Source organism: Arvicanthis niloticus, chromosome 26 (genome assembly GCF_011762505.2).
Source record: "Arvicanthis niloticus isolate mArvNil1 chromosome 26, mArvNil1.pat.X, whole genome shotgun sequence".
NCBI lineage: Eukaryota > Metazoa > Chordata > Mammalia > Rodentia > Muridae > Arvicanthis > Arvicanthis niloticus.
In genome coordinates, this window is record NC_133434.1 from 31,041,434 (window position 1) to 31,062,574 (window position 21,141).

The window sequence follows — 21,141 nt, forward strand, 5'->3', positions numbered from 1 at the left end:
GGGGAATAAATCATTGCTTGATCACCAAAAGAGAACAGGCTCTCCATAAAGAAACTGTATTTTGTTACACTAGTAGAGAAGACATTCATAATTTTTTAATCGTCTAAACTATACAAACCAAATACACAAAAGGAATAAATTACAAAGGTGCAATAATTAAGAAATAAAGTATCAAGTCAGAACCAAAATAAGAATCAAAACAACTTAATCATTATAACCTGTAACAGGTGTGTTGGTATTACACCTGTGGGCACATTCTTTCTGCCACTGGTATTGAAGTTCTTGGGGTTCCCAGCTGGGAAAGACTATTGATGCTATATCTACCCCTGCAGCATGCACAGCTCCTTCTAACATTATGAAAGCTAGCTAGCAAGGGAACAGCTTGCTGCTCCATGGGAGAAAGTATATATCTGATATTGTAAATCCGGTTAAGAACCCATGGCTTGGAGGCAGAGGCAAGAGAGGATCTCTGTGAGTTTAAGGCCAACCTGATCTAGAAAGTTACAATATAGCTCTATCTATATAATAAAAACCTGTCTCAAAAAAAAAAATGGCTGAGGTCACAGGTGAGTAAAGACCTCATTATTGTCTTTCAGCTAAACTGACAAGGCACTCAACTGTACTCTCAATGTTTATGTTTATTTCCATAGACAAAGCTATTCTCATCCTTAATCAGAGAAGCTTCTCTTTGCAGTGAACAGCAGTGATTAAAGCGTCTCCTTGCCACTCAAGAGCTTAGAATAAATGATAGTTGACAGCCCAACCCTGAACAGGACATTTATACCATTCCATCTAAGGCTCATGGAACATCTAAAAGGAACAGCACAGCATAAGGAGGGGAGGACTATAAAATGCTCTCTTCAAAGCATGCCACAACTGTGAACATAATCTTAAGGGAGCAGGAGTTGCCTGCACTGAGCCTGTCAACCACCAGTCTTAAATGGGAGGGGCTCGTGGGGCTCAATCCCTCCAGGACTAGCAACTGATAGGTTCTAAGAAAGGAACAGTCACTGTCTCCAGTAGTGTACAAAGTAGTTCCAAACTTGAGGCTACATGGTTTGCTAAAATCAGTGGGCACAAAACAAAACAAAAACCAGTGTAAATGTAGGAAAGGAGTCTATTAGGAAGAAGGTAGGAACAGAAGAAGAGGGAGGAAGGAGATAAGGTGGGTACTGAGAATAATCATGTATCAACTCTCAAAAAACAAATGTAATCAATAAAGTAAAATTAACTTGAAAATAACTTACAAGGTACCAAAGAGGGAAAGAAAAACACACAATTTTAATTAGGAAAATAATAAAGACATAAAAGCAAAAACTGTCAGAGACAAGACAAAGACAAATAAACAAAAATCACTATTCCTAATACCTGAAGTTCCTAAACAAGAGACACAAGATAATAGTAAATATAAAGATAACTTTTCCAAAGACAAAACTAAAGACAAGAATTTACATACAAAAAGAGTCTAGTAGGTATAATGGATCACTAATCTAAAATGATCAACTTGAAATTATATCCTACACCTGAAACAAAAGTCTAAACACTCTAAACTAAAATATTAAATCACAACAGAAAATTAGAATGGCAAACAGCAATACTACATAAACATACAAAACAGCATTTTCAAAAAATGTACGCATAGCAACGGTGAACCACTGACTTAAAATATAAATCATAGATTTATTTTATTAAATATGAACACAAAGTTTGGACTTAGAGCAAAAAAAATTAAATTATATGTTCTGACAAAGAAGAAAAGCTCCTAAAACAGATATAAAGAAGATGAGAACAGAATGACTGATAGTTATGTCATTGATACAAATTAATTAGGTATTACTTATGAAAAACTGACTAAGTTAGGTATGATGATACAGTCCTTTAAAAAGTGAAAACAAAATTATAAATGGCCTATCAGATCAATAAAGACCTGACCCACTCATGAAAGGAAAATTTTATTCGAAGTAGGACTCTATAGAAAACATTGATGATAAAATAAAGGGCTAAGCAAAGGAAGTGATACAGAAAGAGAATCGGAGATATCATTAACATGAACCAAAAATAAAAAGCATTGTGACAAGAATGCTTCTTTAAATATTAAAAGCCACAATTAAGAAGGAATAGAGGATTTACCTTACCATTCTCAGCCTGAGACAGATCAATATACAAAACATAATGAAGATATCAAGGACGGCATAAGGAAGAAGGTGAGATTATGGGTGTAGTTTGAAACTTTATGCTATGAACAGAGTACTTTTATCAAATACTTGTGGCACAGTCACAAAAACAGAACATACATACCAATTACAGACATAAAGATAAAAGTAGAAGCCAATCAAGTAGAAAATGAAAAAATAAGCATAATAAATAAAAATTATTCCTCTTTGGAAAAGATGAGATAGAAAATGACTAGTGGGAAGAATTAGGTTACTGGGACATGCCTTTGTCTTTTTGGCCATCCCAAAGGTTATACTGCTTCCTCACAGAACCAAAGCAACAGAGCCATGTGACTAGGTCTATCGTTTTATGTTGTTACTTCAGGCAATTTTGTTATAGGAATCTAAAACACTGCTAACTTGCGAATAAACACAAATCTCTAAATAAATAGTCAAGTGGATGTGGTGGCACAGACCTTTAACACCAGCACTTGGGAAGCATAACTTTTTTTCCTTTGTCAGAAATGTAATTTAATATAGGAATTTCTAAGTAGGCCAGCATGGTCTACTATAGCAAGTTTCAGCCTGGCCAGGCTACAATGAGACACTATCTTAAAAACATGGGGAGAGGAGTAATCAAACACAGGGATTTAAAAAAATCATTAAAAAAAAAAAAAAAAAAAAAAAAAAAAAAAAAAAAAACCATGTTTCAGACTTCTATGTAAATTAATATTTAAAGTCAGATAAAACAAATATCTTTATAAACAACAAAAAGTGAAGTTTGCCAAGCTGTACTATGTTTTAAAATATGCTTTAAAAAACCAAGTTCTTTTAAAGAAAAAAAGATTAACAAGGAACCATGCCATAACAATAGCACTACTTCAGGTGGTTTAAATCTGGGTAATGACAGGAAAAAAAAACCTATATGTAGAAATGTATGTTTCCTAAATTCATCTCACAGATAAGAAATATAAACAATTTTATTAATTCATCATCTAGAAGATATACTGAAAAACTAAACACTAAAACGAAACATTATCTTTAAAATGTAGCTTAGCAGAATATGCTTTTTTTCTTCTTGGGTAAGTATCAATATGTAGACACACAATCCAAGGGAGAACAGCACACAGAGAAACTGAAACTGCAGTTTGAAACAGGAGCTTTCAAAAAAGCACAAAAGTCGCAGCAGTGGGAAACTCTAACTCTTGCCTACCCTCTCCTACAACATCAATGATTATTAATTAACCATCTTCAGATGTAGTGTTTATTTCAAATTCCCTTTAGGTGATTGATTTGCAATTGTTTTTAATCCTGTAAGATCAGTGACTGTAAACTAAAAAGAGCAGATGACCATTTCTGCTAAGAACTAATACCAGGATCCCTTGTTAGCAAATATTGGTGATAACACCATTTTGCCTAAGGAAAAAAATCATTTTTTAGAAATTTAAGTGCCCAATAAACTCAAATCCACTTTTGAAAAATATGCAATGAGAATGCAATAACTTCACCTTATAAACAATAAGATTCATTATCACAGTATCAGAGTTAGAATATGTGACACATTTTCAGAATCATCAGAGAAACACATTTTGACACAATTCCTTCCCTTCCCTCTATACCCCCACTCCAGTAAGTAGCTACTAGCTTATTCTACAAAGCAAAGCTTCCTCATGCAAGCATCCACCAGAAACCAGCACCACCACCTGTTCCTAAACAGTCTAATCAGGATAGTAAGAAAGCTAGAGGTGACTGACACACTGTGCAGGAAGGTGCTCTAAAACTACAGGCATGCAGTGACTGTCAAGCAGGTGAACAGAGGCTACAACACCAAAAGGAGCTAAGAGCTCCAAGCAGAAAGCCTAACTTCCTGGCTGATCCCCGCAAGAGTTCCCAGTGTGAATAGTATTCTACCACAGAAAGGACTAAGGATTGTTACAAAAGAAACTCTCAGGAACAAAGCAGCAGTTATAAAATGCTAAGTTCTTCCATAAACAATAAATCTATACAGAATTTCAGTAAGATATGCTTGCTCCATATAAAATTTTAACTATTATATATATATATATGTTTGTGTGTATATATATGTATTATATATACATATGTATTCACTATTATAATTCAAATATAGGGCACCTTCATAACAGTCACTTAATCCTACCATCGAGAGGTCTGAGCTCTACTGATACACATTAACAGAAGAGTACAGATCATCTCCAACTTCTGCAATTTTCAGGTCGATAACTCATTTTGTTTTATCAGGGAGTACAGCCTGCATTTTTTTTTTTGTCTTCCACAAAATATCAACATTACTACTTAAAAACTGAGTCTAGCCTTCTATAAGAGATGAATGGGTCTAAATATAATTCAAACATAACAGTTTAAACCTCAAATATGTAATGACTCAAAGATCATCATAAGAATCTTCCACAATAAACAGACATTAATGACTGCAGAGCCAATTTATATAGAGAAATAAGAACATTCATCAACCACAATTGTTTTAGTTCCTATTAGACTTAGTTTATTAGGGTCTCTATACTGTTATTTCCTAGAACACTCATAGAATAAAGTGTGTGTGTGTGTGTGTGTGTGTGTGTGGTGTGCGTGTGGGTGCATCTGAGTGTCTTCTTCTATCACTCTACTTTTTCTCACTATGTAACCTGGGATAGGCTGGCCTGACAATATGTAGACCAAGGTAGCCTCTGCCACTAAAATGCCAAGTGCTAGGAGTAAAGGCACTAATGTCACAATGCCTGGCTCTCTAGTTTTTTTGAGACAGAGTCTCTGAATCTAGAGCTTGGCCATTTGGTAAAGCTGACTTAGCCACAGGACCCCTGGGATTCTTCTATCTCAACCTCTAAGCTCTGAGATTAAGGGATCATAACAGCATACCTGGCTTTATACATGGGTACTAGGAGTCTAAATTCAGGACCTTGAACAGCAAATACTACCTCCCAAGCAACTATCTCGGCCCCAAGAATTAAACTCTTCACCCTAAGATAACTGTAAATACAATCATACATGTAATATGGTGTCCTAATTTTGGTTCAGATGATAATAAAGTTGTATGTTTAGCTAAAATGAGTACAGGTTTATTCAAACTCAACTAAAATGTTTTGATTTCTGTTTAAAACAAATTCATACTATACATAACCTATTTGGTTGGGTTGGTCCAGGATGACACACTTTGCTCATTAGATTACATGTGTCCGTACTTTGCTAGAGATCAAGCCAGAGGCCTGCATGTACATGCTTATTTCCATTCGTGTTTCTGAGAGAGGGCTTTGCTTTCTAGTCTAGCCTGGCCTTCAGCTATATAGCTCATGTTGGTACCAAAACCTGGAAATCCTGCCCCAGCCTTCTAAATATGTGATCATATCCACCTTAGTCTTTGGGAAACATGGTCTCACACTGTATAGTTCAAGCTAGCCTTGAACTTGAGATAACTGTGTTCTACTGTGCCCACTCACATTATATAAAACTCATGTTTCTTTTCTATTACTTAACACAAAGGAGAAAGTAGGAACTTTAAAGCTTCCCCTACCCCTAGTTTTTAAGTGAATAAATAGTCTTTCTGTTAAAGTCTAAATTTATTTAACAGGTATCTTACTCTATATCCTAGATCAGAAAAATCTAGTATAAGTCAAATAAAGTCCATTGCCTAGTTCTGCATATTTATTAAAATGCCTTGCCCATTTTCACCTTATTGTTTATGATTGCTTTCACATGGTAGTGGTCAAGATTAAGTAGCTTCAAGCAACTAAAACCATGATCTACAAAATCTAAAATATTTATTATCTGGCCCTTTACAAAAATAAAAATTAAAAAACTCATAACTCCTACTCTAGACCTTTAAAGGTAAAATCAGTGCTAATTTAAATAATCTAAATTTTACCTAATTTATCATTTGATATATACAATTAAAGTGCCCCTTATTTGAGTTCTATTAAATTACCCTTAGCTTTTGTTGCTGTGTTCACTGAGGTTTCTCATGTACAAGCCATTATATGGAAAAAGCTGTGACGGTTAGCTTTAGATTAGCAAGACTACTCCGAGCAGACCTGCTTGCTGTTTTTTCTTATTGCTGTAAAAATTACCATTTCGGAGTCACTGTGAGAGGCCTGACCCAGGCTGGATACAGGCCCTAGCTCAGAGTGAGAAGCTTGGTCAAGGGAGAGAAGGGGCTCAATAATGTCATCGTAATCATCTTCCTCTGTATCCCCCTCCCCATCGGCAAAAGTACCTCTAGTCAAGAAATCGGAGCGCGTCCGCGCCATTCGCGCTTTCTTTTTATGGGCCGGTCTGGCAACCTGCTTGACCAAATGATAAAACAAACAACACAACAATGTTTTGTTTTTGTAATTTGGGAGAAGATGCCAATGAAAGAGGGCTCATGAATGTCTGGAAACTTCCCTCCACCCCACCATGCCCTATGTCCTGTCTATTAGCACAAGTAACAGGGAGGACCAAAAAGAACCCATACTCATTACTGTGAACAGCAGATAAAGATCCAAGCTAAATCTACACTATTCTTCTCCATAGTGAACTAAGTCACCCTTCAGTACCACAGGTCACACCAAAATCACCTGAACAAACTGTTCTTTTTGCCTTAGCAACTTCTATCTTGTCTGTATAAATATAATCTATACTTCTAAGGTACCATTCTTGACTAGTACACACCTTCCTAATTATAAAAGGCTTAACCTATAGCTTGTTTAAAAAAAAAAAAAAAAAAACAAAATAAATGGGTAGATATGGTGTTCTACCTATAAAAATAGTAAATTCCAAAATAATGTGCACCTATTCTAATTAAACGATAAATAAGATCAAATACTTACCTCTTGTTGCCCCGGCCCTGCTGACTTAGGCTTCCAAGATGGTTCATCTTGTTTGTGGACTTGAGGATTTCCACCGTGTACACTTTAAATAAAATAAACAGGATTGCGTTTCAATTCCTAGTAGATATTCCTAAAATATAGCATGAATTATAATTTTGTTTGTTTTTGTTTTTTGAGACAATGTCTTTCTATGTAGCCCTGGCTCTCCCAGAACTCACCAAGTAATTCTAGCCTTGGGCTCAGATCTGCCTGCCTCTGCCTACTGAGTGTTGGGATTGGACACCCTGCTATGAATTATAATTTAACAGGACAGGACAAGTCAAAGAAGTCTAGCAAATTCTATAAATAATTACAAATCTTAGCCAATCTCCAATTCTGCTTGATTATATTTCTTCTCACATTATGTGTGTATATGTGTGTATGCAGGCGTGCTCACATACACTTGAGTAGGCAGCTGTACACATCTGTGAAAAACCCTGTGGAAGCCAGAGGACAACACTGGGGATCCTGCTATGTTGTTATCTAGGGTCATTCATGGAACCTGGAGTGCATTTTTCTTTTCTCTTTTCTTTTTTTCTTTTTTTCTTTTTCTTTTTTTGGCTAGGATGCTTGGCTACAAATCTCCAGCAATGTTCCTGTCTCCACTGGCCACAGAACTAGAGTTACAGATGTATACAGCAACACTCAGCTTTAATGTGGGTGCTGGAGATCCAAACTCAGGTCTATGCTTGTGTGACAAGTGTTCTTAGCCATTGAAACACCTCCCAAGTCCTCAAATTTATTCTTCTTATCCAATCAATAGTATAATCAAGAATCTACATGCATGATGAATTCACAGAGACCTCTATGATAACCACTGGATATATTCCACTATGGTGGCAATTTACAAAAGGTAGCAGCAAGATTAGTTAAGAACCAAACTCAAGGGGTTGGAGGGATGGCTCAGTGGTTAAGAGCACTGTCTGTTCTTCCAGAAGACCCAGGTTCAAATCCCAACACCCACATGACAGCTCACAACTGTCAGTAACTCCACAATCTGACACCCTCACATAAACCTACATGCAGACAAGACACCAATGCAAAGAAAATGAAAAATATTTTTTTAAAAAAGAACCAAAGCCAATTCAATAGTAAGAAAATAAAAATTCTAAATCCCCTTCCATCTTTAGAATTCTTGTCTTAAATAGGTTTTTCATATAATCATGAAATATATGATAATAATGAAGATCTTGTTTTACTTTGGGATGGTTCCTATTGGTTAGAAAAAATAACTTTCTGAACTCTTCTAAGTTTCTAACCACTATCTTACCTTTAAAACTTGAGGCTAATAGTAACAATGGCAGAATAAGAATTGTTACTAAGCAAAATGAAGTGTACTCCAAACAATACAGATACTATAGTATTGGGTTGTGAAAGTTTAATTTTGTCTAAAAATATCAGTGCCAAGACTGTTGTACCATTAAATTTCTATATAGAAATAGACTGTCACAATCTGATGAAAATTTGAACAGTACCTAGATTTTCATGGCACCAATTACTTTAATTTAGTATGAGTTTTCAAATTCATCCTTAGACTTCAAACCGCTAAGGAGTCATGACTTAACTACTAGCATCAGACTAGTTCAAAATAGACAATAACAAACAACACTAGTTAATTGTTTTTCCATTAGAAATCTTTTACTTAACTTTCATACATGAAGTCTAGGGGTTGTAAGAGGTTATCTTGGACTGGGGAGATGACTCAGTGAGTGCCAGCTGGGTAAGCCAGTTGCTTAATAAACATGCAGGATGTCCCAGGTTTGATCCCAAACACAGAATTTAAAACAAACAACCTAAACCAGAAAACAGCTTCTCATGACCTCTATGAGTTAAAATGCTACTGTGGTTAATTATAGAGACTAAAAAGAATCCCCACTTACAACAGATGCATAAAGCAGTTCGACTCTTGGAAACATAAGACAGATTTGGGCATGGTGGCGCATGCCTTCAGTTGACAGAGACAGGCAGATCTCTATGAGTTCAAGATTAGCCTGATCTGCATAGAAAGTTCCAGGCCAGCAAAGACTACATGGCAAGACCCCATCTCAAAAATACAGAAACAAAAACCATAAAGTAGAAGGTAGTTGCTAGCAACTGAGAAGAGAAAAAAGTAGAGCTGTTTAGTGAGTAAATTTCAGCACTGCAAGATGAAAAAGACATGTTGTTTAACAACTTATGTAACAACTACTACTATACCATACACTTAAAATTTATGATACTAAGCTTTATATGTGATTATCACACAAAAAAACGAAGACATTAATGAAGACTATAAGTAGGCCAACGGCTGTGAGAAAACGTGCTAAGTTCTCACAATAACCACTTTGGATCACTACACTTCACAGCTCTACATCAACCAGAACATGCTGAATGCCTGGTACACTTGTAAGCACAACACTGCCCTTTACAAATGATTTTTCAATTAATTTTTTCAATTAATAAGGAAGAATACCAAAAAAAAATGTGTTCTCTACATCCAAAGATTCCTAGGATATAATTATTTACACTTTACACAGAGGGGGAAAATCAGATTAGCAGCATTCATGTACACAGAGCGGAACACAAAGCACTTCAACAAACCATTCTAAGAAATTCCCCACTTAACATATAAAAATACCAATTCCACTTACAGGGGAGTAGTCATATTGTCTTTTGGTGTGAAGAAAATGGCTCTAGAACTTCCTTCTCTGGAAGGGTCATCAGATTTGTGGCTGTGAGAGTGAGCTGACTTAAAGTGTTCTCTTTCTGTACTGCGGTTGTTAGCGAATTTAGAGGCAGCATCATGTTGGGTGCTCATTCTTTCTGTCTTCGATAATTCCTTGACAGCTCGAGATTGGCATGGGCTTCCTTTTTTTTCAAAGAACAGAGTGACAGGTCGGTCTTTTGGGGGTAAATGAATAGAGGGACTGTCTTTTGTGGCAAGAGCTGCACCTCTTTTAGTGACTGCTGATGGGGAACCTAGTATACCAGCTTCTCCTTTACTTGGAGTATTTTGGATATGCAGAGAACATGGCCTTTCTACTCTTTGTCTTGGCTGATAAAAAGATGGTGCTAAGACAGATGCCTCAGTTCGAGACTGTTCAATTGTCTTGAAGGCCTTACGTTCCTTCTCTAAAATATCTGTCTGCTGACGAATCTGTTCCATCATTTCTTTTTCATTCTGCTGCTGTAACTGCTTTTGCCTTTTCTCTTTTTCAATATTCAGCTTTTCTAACTTCTTAAGTACAGTACATGAAGAATCTGTATTCAAAGGAGTCACCTGATCTCCTGAAAACTGACACTTCCTGGCTTCTCTGTTAATATCCAGAGTAAGAGTTGTCTTCAAAGTGGCTTCTTTTTCTGGTAGTTTGTTTCTTTGGATACTTGTTTCAAGTTGGGAACTTGTTTTCAGAGGTTCTTGATGAGGAATATAAAAAAACGTAGGCAGACTGCTTGAAACAAAAGAGTCTCTCAGCTGGGGTTTACAAGTGATAGGTTCAGAACTATAGACAAGCTTTTCCTTTGCAGTCTCAGTCTTCAAATGCTCGGAGTCAGAGGATGCTCCTTTTCCAGCTAATGTAGAGCTCGTCTCATTTGAGGCACCAAGGGCATTATCTTGTGATTTTGGATTGGTAAATGTATTGGGTGGTGAAATTTTCAATTCTCCCTCATCTAAAATGAGGGACTCTGGTTTGCTCTTTTGGTTCTCATCGCAGGTCAAAAGTTCTAAGCTCCCTTGAGAGCTCTCACTATCAGGTGTACCCTGTGGAGATTGAAGGCCTTCAGGCATCAATTCTGTAGACCATCTACGTTCCTCTGAAGGAGACATACCACCAAGAGAACGGACTTTCAGCAATTCTAAGCTAAATATAGCTTGTTCTAATTCTCTCATTCTCCGACTTTCTCTTTTAGCCCGACCTACTTTTTTCTGATGTAGATCCTCCAAGGACTTGGGCCTCTGTCTTACAATCACATCTCCCTCTAAGTCTGTACCACTTTGGCTTCTACCTCTCTCCTGTTGCTTGTCTGGAGACTCCTTTGAGAAGTCCATTGAACTCTCACGGCTAATTCGATTACTCTCTATCACAGATTTGCCTTCTTCTATGGCTTTCACTCTGTTGACAAAGGAACGATCCTCCCACTCAGAAGGGTCTGACCCCTGGATTTCTAGAGGTCCATATGCCTTGACATGCACCAGTCCATGCTCTAGTTGTGTTTCTCTCAGCCTTTCCTCTTTTAAAGCTTTATATCTACAGAAAAACAGACAAAGTGAGTTACAGATAACTCTTGGTTACAAACAAGGACAATTAAATTTACTATTTTTTTTAATAGAAATACTTTTTGGAGGTGGAGCCTTGCTATCCTTAACTATGTTCAAAGTTGGCATTAAACTTCAGGCTCAAGTAATCTTCTTTCCTCTGCCCATTATTTAGCTAGGACTAGTATATACCACTGTAGTCATGAGTATGTTTTTAAAACTAACTTGATTGTACTTGTTCAAATTATCCTCTTCTTTATATGAATAATTCCTAACTGGATAGCCTAGACAAAATGTTAACTATATTTTAAAACCCATTAATATCACTAATATAGTACAATAGAGATCAATGAATTTCTTACAGTAAAAAAATGTTGACTATTTCCAAATGTATAAGATTAAACCAAATGTAGAAGTTTATTCTTAGCAGTTACGACCACAGGTCATGGAGTTTCCAGCCTGATATAATTCAATGAACATTTATTTAACTTTTGCTAAAACCCAGACAATACAGGTTAGAACTGGTAGAGTTTTATCACAGTCTAGTGATAAAAACATTATAATAAAAATATTAAAGCAGAGGTTTAAACAAAGGAACTATGAAATCAGAAAGAACAACTGCTTCATTAAAATAAGATTACCTTTGTTGTGCTCTGAATCTTCTATATACTGACTGTAACAGGATAACTTTATTCCTTTGTTCTTTGTACTTCTTCCTTTGTCTATAGCCCCTCCATCTTGACTGTATACAGATAGCAGCCCTGTGTCTACACCTATAGAGTTCCCTCCATCTCTGCTGGATAATGACAGCTGCAGCTCGTAACTCCAAGTACCGCTGCCTCTCTATGTGAGCACGCCAGGACGCTTGAAGAAGAGAAGCTGCACTAGCCATTATGAAAGCATCTTTCTCCACAGCTGCATTTCTCACTTGCTTCTGATTTAGGTAATTCCTCCAGAACCGCTAAGGGAAAAGAAAAGAAAAAATGTCTGTCACATTACCACTCGTGTCATAGGAAAAGTAAAACAGGCTAAACTTCTATGTCTACACGTTTTAGGTATATATAGCTAACTTGGTGGTGGTTAAAAAATAACAACAACATTAGCTCTTTCTATGCTGCCTCTGAATTGTGTTGATGCTTTGGTTGATCCAGGTTTGGTCTCACCTATAACCTGCTGCTGTAGGTCTAACAGTACTAGTACTGCTTTACAGGAGGTGCTGGAGGTCACCTCTTCTAAGACCAGAATACCTTAGCAGATGGGATCCACAGAACTGCCAAAGCCTTAAGCACGTGCAAGGCCTATCTTTGTGGAACTACAGTCACCTGATGAGCCTGTGTGCCAAGTTAATGGAGGCCCTTTATGGTATACACTAAATCAACCTTACTAAAGTTGATGACAACAAGAAACTAAGAGAATGGACAGGCCTCTGCAAAAATTCAACAAGGGAAAAATCCCATAAAGTAGTGGTTGAGGATTATGGCAAAACAAAGCAAAACAAAACCCACAGGTTGGACTACTTATCCAAAAACATTTCAAATGTAAGATAATTAGTAAAAATTTAGCTCTTTAGAAAACAAATAAAAGCCTTCTTTGCTTATTAAAATTGTTATTCAAATAACCTAATTGAACTTAATTATCCAGTTTAAAATTTTTAGATGTTTTCATACTCTATAAATGAATAAGTTCTAGTTCTTTCTTTTTGTACTAATTTTATTTTTGACAGGGTGCAGCTCTGACTATTCTAGCAATGTATGTAGACAGGCTGGCTTTAAACTCCAAGAGTGTAACAATATGCAAGGTAATGTCGGGTATTACAAGCATTTAAGACATAAGAAGAGACAGTGGAGAATAGCTTTGAACACACTGGCACAGGGGACAACTTTCTCAACAAAACACCAAGGAGCACAGGCAATAAAATCAATTAATAAATTGGGACCTCATCAAACTGAAAAGCTTCTTTAAGGCAAACAAACAGCAGCCTAGAGAATGGGAAAAGATCTTCACCAACCCCACATCTGACATAGAGTTAATATCCAAAATACATAAAGAACTCAAAAAATTAAACATCAACAAAGCAAATAAGTCAATTTAAAAATGTGATACAGAGCTAAACAGAGAGTTCTCAACAGAGTAATCTCAAATGGCTGAAGAACACTTAAAGAAATGTTCAACATCCTTAACCATCAGGGAAATGCAAATCAAAACTGAGAGTCCCTCTTATTACATCTGTCAGAATGGCTAAGATCAAAAACACAAGCTCAGGCTAGTGAGGATGTGGAGAAAGAACACTCTTCCATTGTTGGTGGGACTAAAAACTCATACAGCCACTATAGAAATCAATATACCCCTTCCTTAGAAAATTGGTAATCAATATACTCAAGATCCAGCTATACCACTCTTGGGCATATTTTCAAAAGATGCCCCATCCTACCACAAGGACACTTGCTCATGTATGTTCATAAAGGCTGAATTCATAAAAGCTAGAAACTGGAAACAACCTAGATGTGCCTCAACCAGAGTAGAAAAAAATGTGGCACATTTACATAATGGAGCATTACTCAGCTGTTAGAAAAATATAACATCATAAAATTTGCAGGCAAATGGATGGAACTAGAAAAAAAATCATCCTGAGGTAACTCAGTGGCAGGAAGACAAACATGGCATATACACACTTGGAAGTGGACAGTAGCTGTGAGGTAAAGAATAATCATTCTACAATCTGCAGATGCAGAGAGAATAAGTGATAAGGAGGGTTAAGGAGGAACACAAGGATGTACTGGGAAGGAGCTAGAGAAAAGAGATTCCAAGGGTGGACTGGGGGTGGATGAGGATGGGAACAGGAGGGGTCAGGTGGAGGGTTAGGAGGGTTAGAGAGTAGTGGGAGAGAGGACTAGAAATGAGGGGCATTTCAGGAGTGAGGTAGAAATCCAGTACAATGCAAACTCCATAGACTACAAAGACGACACTAACAAAGACTCCTAGTGATGGGGAATACAGAGCCTGAACCTGCCATCCTCTATAGCTAAGCAAGGTCTCAAGTGAGGGATTGGGACACCAAGCCAGCCACAAACCCTCCAATCTACAATTTATCATGCTTGCAGGATGTGCTGAGACTGATGGGAACAGATGTGGAGTCCCACAGCCAAGTATTAGATGAAGCCTAGGGGAGTCCCATAAAGGATGGGGTGTAAGGATTGGAGGAGCCAGAGGGATGGAAAACACCACAAAAACACAGCCTACAGAATCAACTGACCAGGTCTCAAGTGGGCTCACAGAGATGAGGGGGCCTGTATGGGTCTGACCTAAGTGCTCTGTGTATATGTTAAGACTGTATGGCTCAGTGAGTGCTCTTGTGAGACTCCCGTGGGAGCAGGGAGTCTCTGACTCTTCTGTCTGCCTTTGGACTCTTCCTCCTACTGAGACACCTCATCCACCGTGATGTGAGAATATGTGCCTGATCCTATTTGTACCTGTTTTTGCCATATTTGGTTGATGGCCCTGGATGACCACTCTTATGTGAGGGGAGGTTAAGAGTGGGGGCAGGTGGATCCTGGAAAAAGAGGGTTTTGAGGGAAAGAAGGGAAGCTGCAGTCGGGATGTAATATATGAGAAAAGAATAAATAAAAATGCAAAAAAAGAAATAAGCATGATTCATTCTCATCACTCAAGTTTCATTATTATTAAAATGTTTCACAGTAAAATGATTCTGGTTAATAAACAAAGGTGAAACACAGTCACTTTCATACAGAGAATCCCTTTCTCATCCCACCTGAATAATAATAGATGCCTGTCTCAAATGAAGGAACTGCTGCCTAGAGAGCAAGACCCTAAACCACCGCTGCAACAGCACGATTCTGCGAAGCACTTCCTGATGAAGCAGATCTTGTAAGTGCTGTCGTTCATGCTCCTTTAGGAAAACCTATGAGAAGGAAGACAGACAAGGAATAAAGCTTAAGAAAAAAATGAAAATCATTCATGCATTATTATTTCTGTGGTAAGCTTTCAGAGAAGAACACATATGATGACAGAAATGCAAACAAAGTACTGATAAATGGTCCTGTCATCTGGACTAAAGTAGTCATTCTCAAACTGAAAAATAGATAGTTGTACACGAGAGAGGACACAGCAAAGTAGGAAAAGCACCAAGTTTCCACTGTCAAATATTATGCTACATCACTGCCTTTCATCTGGAAAAAAACAGTACTGTAAAAGATCAGGATACCACTGGATAGTATGTCACAATTTTTGAAAATGTTGGATTAAGGGGAAAACTAAAAACCACAGATTTTAAAAAGGGATTCTAACCTGAAGGAAACAACAATAACCACCTACCTGAAGTCTAGTGTGCATTAAAGGTTTCTTATTCCCCAGAGCCAAAAGCAGGTATATACAAAGTATAAATTAGACATATCTCTTTGAAACAGAACTACGGTTCACCTTTAGAGCAGGCAGATATTATACAACAGGATTTAAAGAGTAAATTACTAAGGAATAGAGATAGATGATCTTACCTAAGCAACATAAAATGTTAAAAACATTAAAACTCAATAATTTTCACAAAGTACTGTTAGATATTAGAAAGCTACAATATAGAAGTGGGGGTTATTTTTTCGTATGTTTTGTGGCAAATGCTGATGTACCCCAAGCTGGCCTTGAATTTCTAAGCAGCTGAGAATGGTCATGAATAAGTGATTTTCCTGGTACTACTTTCTAGTGGTTAGACTGCAAGTATGCAGTATTATAGGCCCAAGAATAAGGAGGACCAGTCAGAAAAAATATATAAATTTAATGATACCACTGGGATTATAATTGATCATGAAGTCAACATTAAGAGAGCAGCATATTTAAGTGATTTTAATAAATGGGTAGAATAAGTTAAATGGAATGAATAAAACAGAGCAAGAACAGCAGTTTAATATTGTCAAAGTAATACAGAGAAAACGACCTAAGGAGCAAAAACAAAATGGAACCAGGAATAGAGAAACAGGCTAAGATATGAGAATCATTTCAAAAAAATTATAAAAGGATTAAGTCACAGAGTAAGGCCAAGATGATCATGGTTTTCTCCTTGAAAATTTGAGGATGAGGAAGAGGAAGAAAAAATATAAATAAAAGGTAATAAACAGTTAAAAATGGCAGTAGAGGAATCTGGATAATGTTACTGTGGACAGGCTAAGTTGGTCATTACGGTAAAATATCTTAGGGTCTGAATTACAGATGAAGCTGTGGTCAAAACATTGGCTAGAAATTCTAATCATTAATACTAATTACATCTGATTTTAGGTTGTATGTAGGTCAGGTAACAACTATAGAAGTCAGTTCTATTCTACCTATCATATGAGTTCTGGGATTAAACTCATGTTATCAGGCTTGACAGCAAGTACCTTTATTACCAAGGCATTAAAAAAAAATAAAAAGAATAAAGGTCCTGGGGTCAGTTATGAACCTAAAATAAAAGAAGAACCAACTCCTGAAAATTATCTTCCATGGATGTGCTAGCATTTACACATTATCCATACACAAATACAACAACAACAACAATAACAATAATAATAATAAATCAAATTTATGGGCAACCAAGATAGCAGAGTGGGTAAAGGCACTTGCCACCAAGACCGAAAACTTGAGACTCATCCCCTGGATCAGCACATGGTAAAGGAAGAAAACTGATTCCACATGTTTTCCTCTGACTTCTATACCCGTGCCATAGCTACCCCCCCACAACACACACATACAGATAGATAGATAGATAGATAGATAGATAGATAGATAGATATAAACAAAAAGCCATCTAGCTTAATCAATTTCCTTGTAATAACCTGATGCAAATTATCTTTTCATAAAAGTCATAGACAAAGACAAGTATTATTATTATTAAAATATAAAATGTTTTCAATTTTGACTAAGGCCATATATACTTACCATGGTTTTTCCAACTTGATAATTATCAGGATTAATATTTATTTTTCTGAAGAAATCCTGAATATTAAATTTAGATGGGATAATATGTTGGGGAAGAAGTACATGAAAGTGGCTCACAAAATCCTGAAAAGTAAAAAGAAAATGGTTTCAGATCATAAAGTAACTAGATGAATACTATGCCCTAAACAGACTATCCTTTTATTGATGGGTTTCTCAGCCTTTTAGTAAAAATAAAACCTTATTTAAAGTGAGGCACCGGGGAAAAAAATCAGAATACACTGTAAGAGAGCAGTGAGCCACAAGAGTAAATGTATTCTAAAGCCTGCTTTCCTTATTCTTTTAAAAGTAGAAGGTACACTGGCAGGGGACAGAAAACTGAAACGAGAGAGTGGGCACGGGAGTAACCAGAACTAACTATATACATGTAGGAAACTGTCAAACAATTATTGATAAGACAGAGCTTATTAATTAAAAAGTACAGTGAACAAGACAGACTGTTACTTTAAAGTATTACAAATAGGAGGGGTAGGAAAGATGTCTCAGTGATTAAGAGCACTGGAAACTCTTCCAAGGCCTGGGTTATAGTCCAAGTCTACACACCTGCTAACAACAATTTGTAACTTGGGGAGAATGTGACACCAACTTCTGCCCTTCAAAGGAACAATACTCACATGGTGCATAGCTATGCATGCAGGCAAAACACTCATAAACATAAAATAAAACTAAAAACATCTTTTAAAAGTATAGTTTTAAAACCAGTAGAAGGAAAGATACCAAGTTTGAAACATTATGCTACTAAATGGAAACTGAATTTTAAAAAGAAGAGAAGTAAGTTATTCCTTTTGAGAAAGCCATACCAAAGACCAAAGAAAAGTCATCTAGCAAGAAAATGAAATCTTAGTAAGGGTATGATAGGAAATACAGCAGCTATTGGAACATACAACTGAGAATCAAGTTTTCTCTTTCCATACTGCAAAAACTGCTCAGTTCTTAAAATGTTCCAATATAACTTTTACACACAGAGCAGACTGCTGAGTAACATTCTATCGATTCATTGATAAGAAATCTTACTAGGAAAACTTGAAGGAAAACCAAATGAAACCTTTTATTTGACTAGATAATCCTCAATGATTTATTTCAATTATTGGAAAAAATCAGTATGAAAACTGCTAAATTATGGTTAATATTGGCAAACATTCAGATCAAATGAGAATAGCCAAGTACTATGTTCTGTCATGACATATGTTCAACAGAACTACTTTCCTTCCAAAAGAGTGAGTAGTCTCTTAATGCTTTTACAACTTTGTAGAAAAATTATAAAATTAGAAGAAGTAAATGAATCCCAAAGATATCTATATCTATAGATATATAAAGCAAGATATGTAAAAACAACTTATATGATGTGAATACATATGTATGTGTATGTAAATACACACACACACACACACACACACACACACACACATATATATGTTTAAACATATTATAGAAGCATATAACCTGAAAAGAATATTTGGAGCTATATCCAGATTGGCGAATTCTAACTGTTTCCAGCATCCCAGTGTACCGAAGCTGTCTTAGTACCAAGGCATCACTGAATCTCAAGGGCAGCTAAAATAGACAAACAAAGAAAAACATTAGTTTATCTCCACATTCAAATTTGTCTTAAAAGTACAGCTGAACTTTAAGTAGCCAGGGACTGACTAAGGGATTAAGATGCAGTTGAAGAACTGGCAAACTCTCCTCCTAACTGGTAACTTATGAAAAGATGACTGCCTGCCCCAGAGTAATGAGAGAGAAATCAACTTTCTAGGTTCCTCTGGTCATAAAGGCAAAGGACCAACAATACTCAGTAGAAATGTAAATGTCCAAAGGCCTCAGAGCTCAGTCAATACAAACTAATGGCACTGATGCATTTAACCAAGGGTTGTTTAGAATTCTGTGTTTCATCAAGATGTTTATCTGGTACTGTCACCAAGAATATAACTTAATACTTCATCTGTTACTTTGGCTTAGAACTGACAAAATTCTCCTAATAAAAGGCAAAAACTGTTTATTTCTGTAATACTTTTGCTTATGACATAGGCATCAAACACAGAAAAAGAGGAGAAAAAAATCCTTGTAGTCCTGGGAATGTTAAACTCCTTTATTACATAGGCAGTCACAGAAAAGGGGCTCACCACCCCTACATATCTCAGAAACTACACTTCTAAGCATTCTAAAGAGATATATTTGTAGCTTCTGAGATTATTTCCAGGTCAGTCTCATAATATTATTTTTAATAATCCTTTAAATCGATCCCAAATGGGACATACAAGCAATCAAGGGAAAAAAATCAAATGAATAATTCATGTTAAATAATAATGAAAGCTAACATTTGTTGCAGAATATTTAATCACACTGTGAAACTCAAAATTGTATTTTTTTTTTAACTAAAAAAACCTGTCTCTAGTTGTTAGAAACCTTTAATCCAAGAGCTTTCTGTTTATTGTAGTCAAGATTAAGTAAAGTCAACCTTAGGTCAAGAGGTGAAGCAAACAGCCAATTGACAGGGAGTGAACATAGGAAAAAACAGAGAGTAAGAGCAAGTCAGGAGGATGGATAGAGACGCACAGGAAGTAAAAGGGAGGGACATTCAGTTTGAGGGGTTTTTGAGACAATGTGGAGACAATTCCTTCTGGGATGTTGGCTGAGAAAGACAGTCAGCCTTCTGGGCTGGGTGTTTTCTCTGCCTCTCTGAACCAGCAGGCTTTCACCCCAGCATCTGGGTTCCGAGTCTTCATTGGTAAAATTGAATGATTGAAATTTTGTTAAAAACAGCAAATGTGTATGTGTGTGTGCTCTATGTCCAAATATATGGTATATATTCAGAACTTATCCAGAGACCTGATACATTTTATTAACTCAATGTTTGAACAGTGAGGTCTTAATAATTAAAACTTAAACTTCTATTCAATACAAGCAGGAACAAACCACTTCATAGCTGTAAGCTATTAATCCTCAAAAAGGACTATGAATTTAGTATTATAATTACAGTAGATCAATACACAGATGAAATATTTAAGCCATGAAATAACAAAGCAACTCAACTACAGTGTGTGTCTGTGTGTGTGCCTGTATGTCTGTGTGTACGTGCAGGTATATGTATACCATAGCACACAGGGGGAAGTCGGAGGACAACTTATAAGAATCAGTCTCCTTCTACCATGTGGGTTCTGAGAACAAAAAGGTTATAAAGCTTTGCTCAAGAGCCTTTACTTGCTGAGCCGTCTTACCAGGCCCAACACAAAACTTTTAAACAGCAGAAATGCAGACTGATTATTAAAAATGAAGTAAAATATAGCTGATAATTCCTACAAGCTGTCCTCTGACCTCCACATGTGTACTGTGGCAGTGTGCACACATGTATACAAATAAATAATCAAGAAAGATGAACTTAATGTCTACTGTGTTTAAGCTTTTTAGATACAAACTATTTTTTTCCTTTAATGAACATAAAAATGACAAACATATTTACATATTATATTTTGACAAGTGCTAATTAAAGGTACTGCAATAGAAAAGGCATGGCTAAAATTTTCTAAGCAAGAGACATAGACTATATCCAACAAAGGAGATTAATTAGCCTTTAAGAATACATAATCTTGGGGCTGGTGAGATGGCTCAGTGGTTAAGAGCACTGACTGCTCTTCCAGAGGTCATGAGTTCAAATCCCAGCAACCACATGGCTCACAACCATCTGTAATGAGATCTGATGCCCTCATATGGGTGACTGAAGACAGCTACAGTGTACTTACATAAAATAAATAAATTAATTAAAAAAAAAGAATACATAATCTTTTCTCACGGAATTTCAAGGGGCAGTAATACTTTCCTCTCAGATTTTAGTACATATTGAGTCAAATCTACAAATAACTTACAGATGTATTAAGTGTGGAAAAGACTAGCTATA

The 21,141-nt window shown here is 36.4% G+C and overlaps 1 protein-coding gene and 1 long non-coding RNA gene across 17 annotated transcripts in view; one reads left to right on the forward strand and one right to left on the reverse strand.

The window, feature by feature from the left end:
- Nucleotides 1-21,141, forward strand: part of LOC143439300 (uncharacterized) — a 104,818-nt gene that overhangs the window by 59,851 nt on the left and 23,826 nt on the right. For 7 of the 9 annotated variants that reach the window (XR_013107603.1, XR_013107604.1, XR_013107595.1 and 4 more), the window contains one exon: nucleotides 11,996-14,811. This is a non-coding gene — a long non-coding RNA (uncharacterized LOC143439300). Of the gene's footprint in view, nucleotides 1-11,995; nucleotides 14,812-21,141 lie in introns of those variants that run through there. The other 2 variants (XR_013107597.1, XR_013107596.1) reach the window with 1 other exon arrangement.
- The window catches only part of Myo9a (myosin IXA), a 173,139-nt gene that overhangs the window by 50,133 nt on the left and 101,865 nt on the right, over nucleotides 1-21,141 (reverse strand). For 4 of the 8 annotated variants that reach the window (XM_076925464.1, XM_076925460.1, XM_076925461.1 and 1 more), the window contains 7 exons: nucleotides 18,690-18,800; nucleotides 17,190-17,312; nucleotides 15,037-15,186; nucleotides 11,909-12,228; nucleotides 9,661-11,259; nucleotides 6,992-7,073; nucleotides 6,251-6,466 (listed from right to left, as the gene is read on the reverse strand). In XM_076925464.1, the coding sequence (XP_076781579.1) occupies nucleotides 6,251-6,466; nucleotides 6,992-7,073; nucleotides 9,661-11,259; nucleotides 11,909-12,228; nucleotides 15,037-15,186; nucleotides 17,190-17,312; nucleotides 18,690-18,800 (2,601 nt within the window). The remainder of the gene's footprint in view (nucleotides 1-6,250; nucleotides 6,467-6,991; nucleotides 7,074-9,660; nucleotides 11,260-11,908; nucleotides 12,229-15,036; nucleotides 15,187-17,189; nucleotides 17,313-18,689; nucleotides 18,801-21,141) is intronic. The other 4 variants (XM_076925466.1, XM_076925467.1, XM_076925465.1 and 1 more) reach the window with 2 other exon arrangements.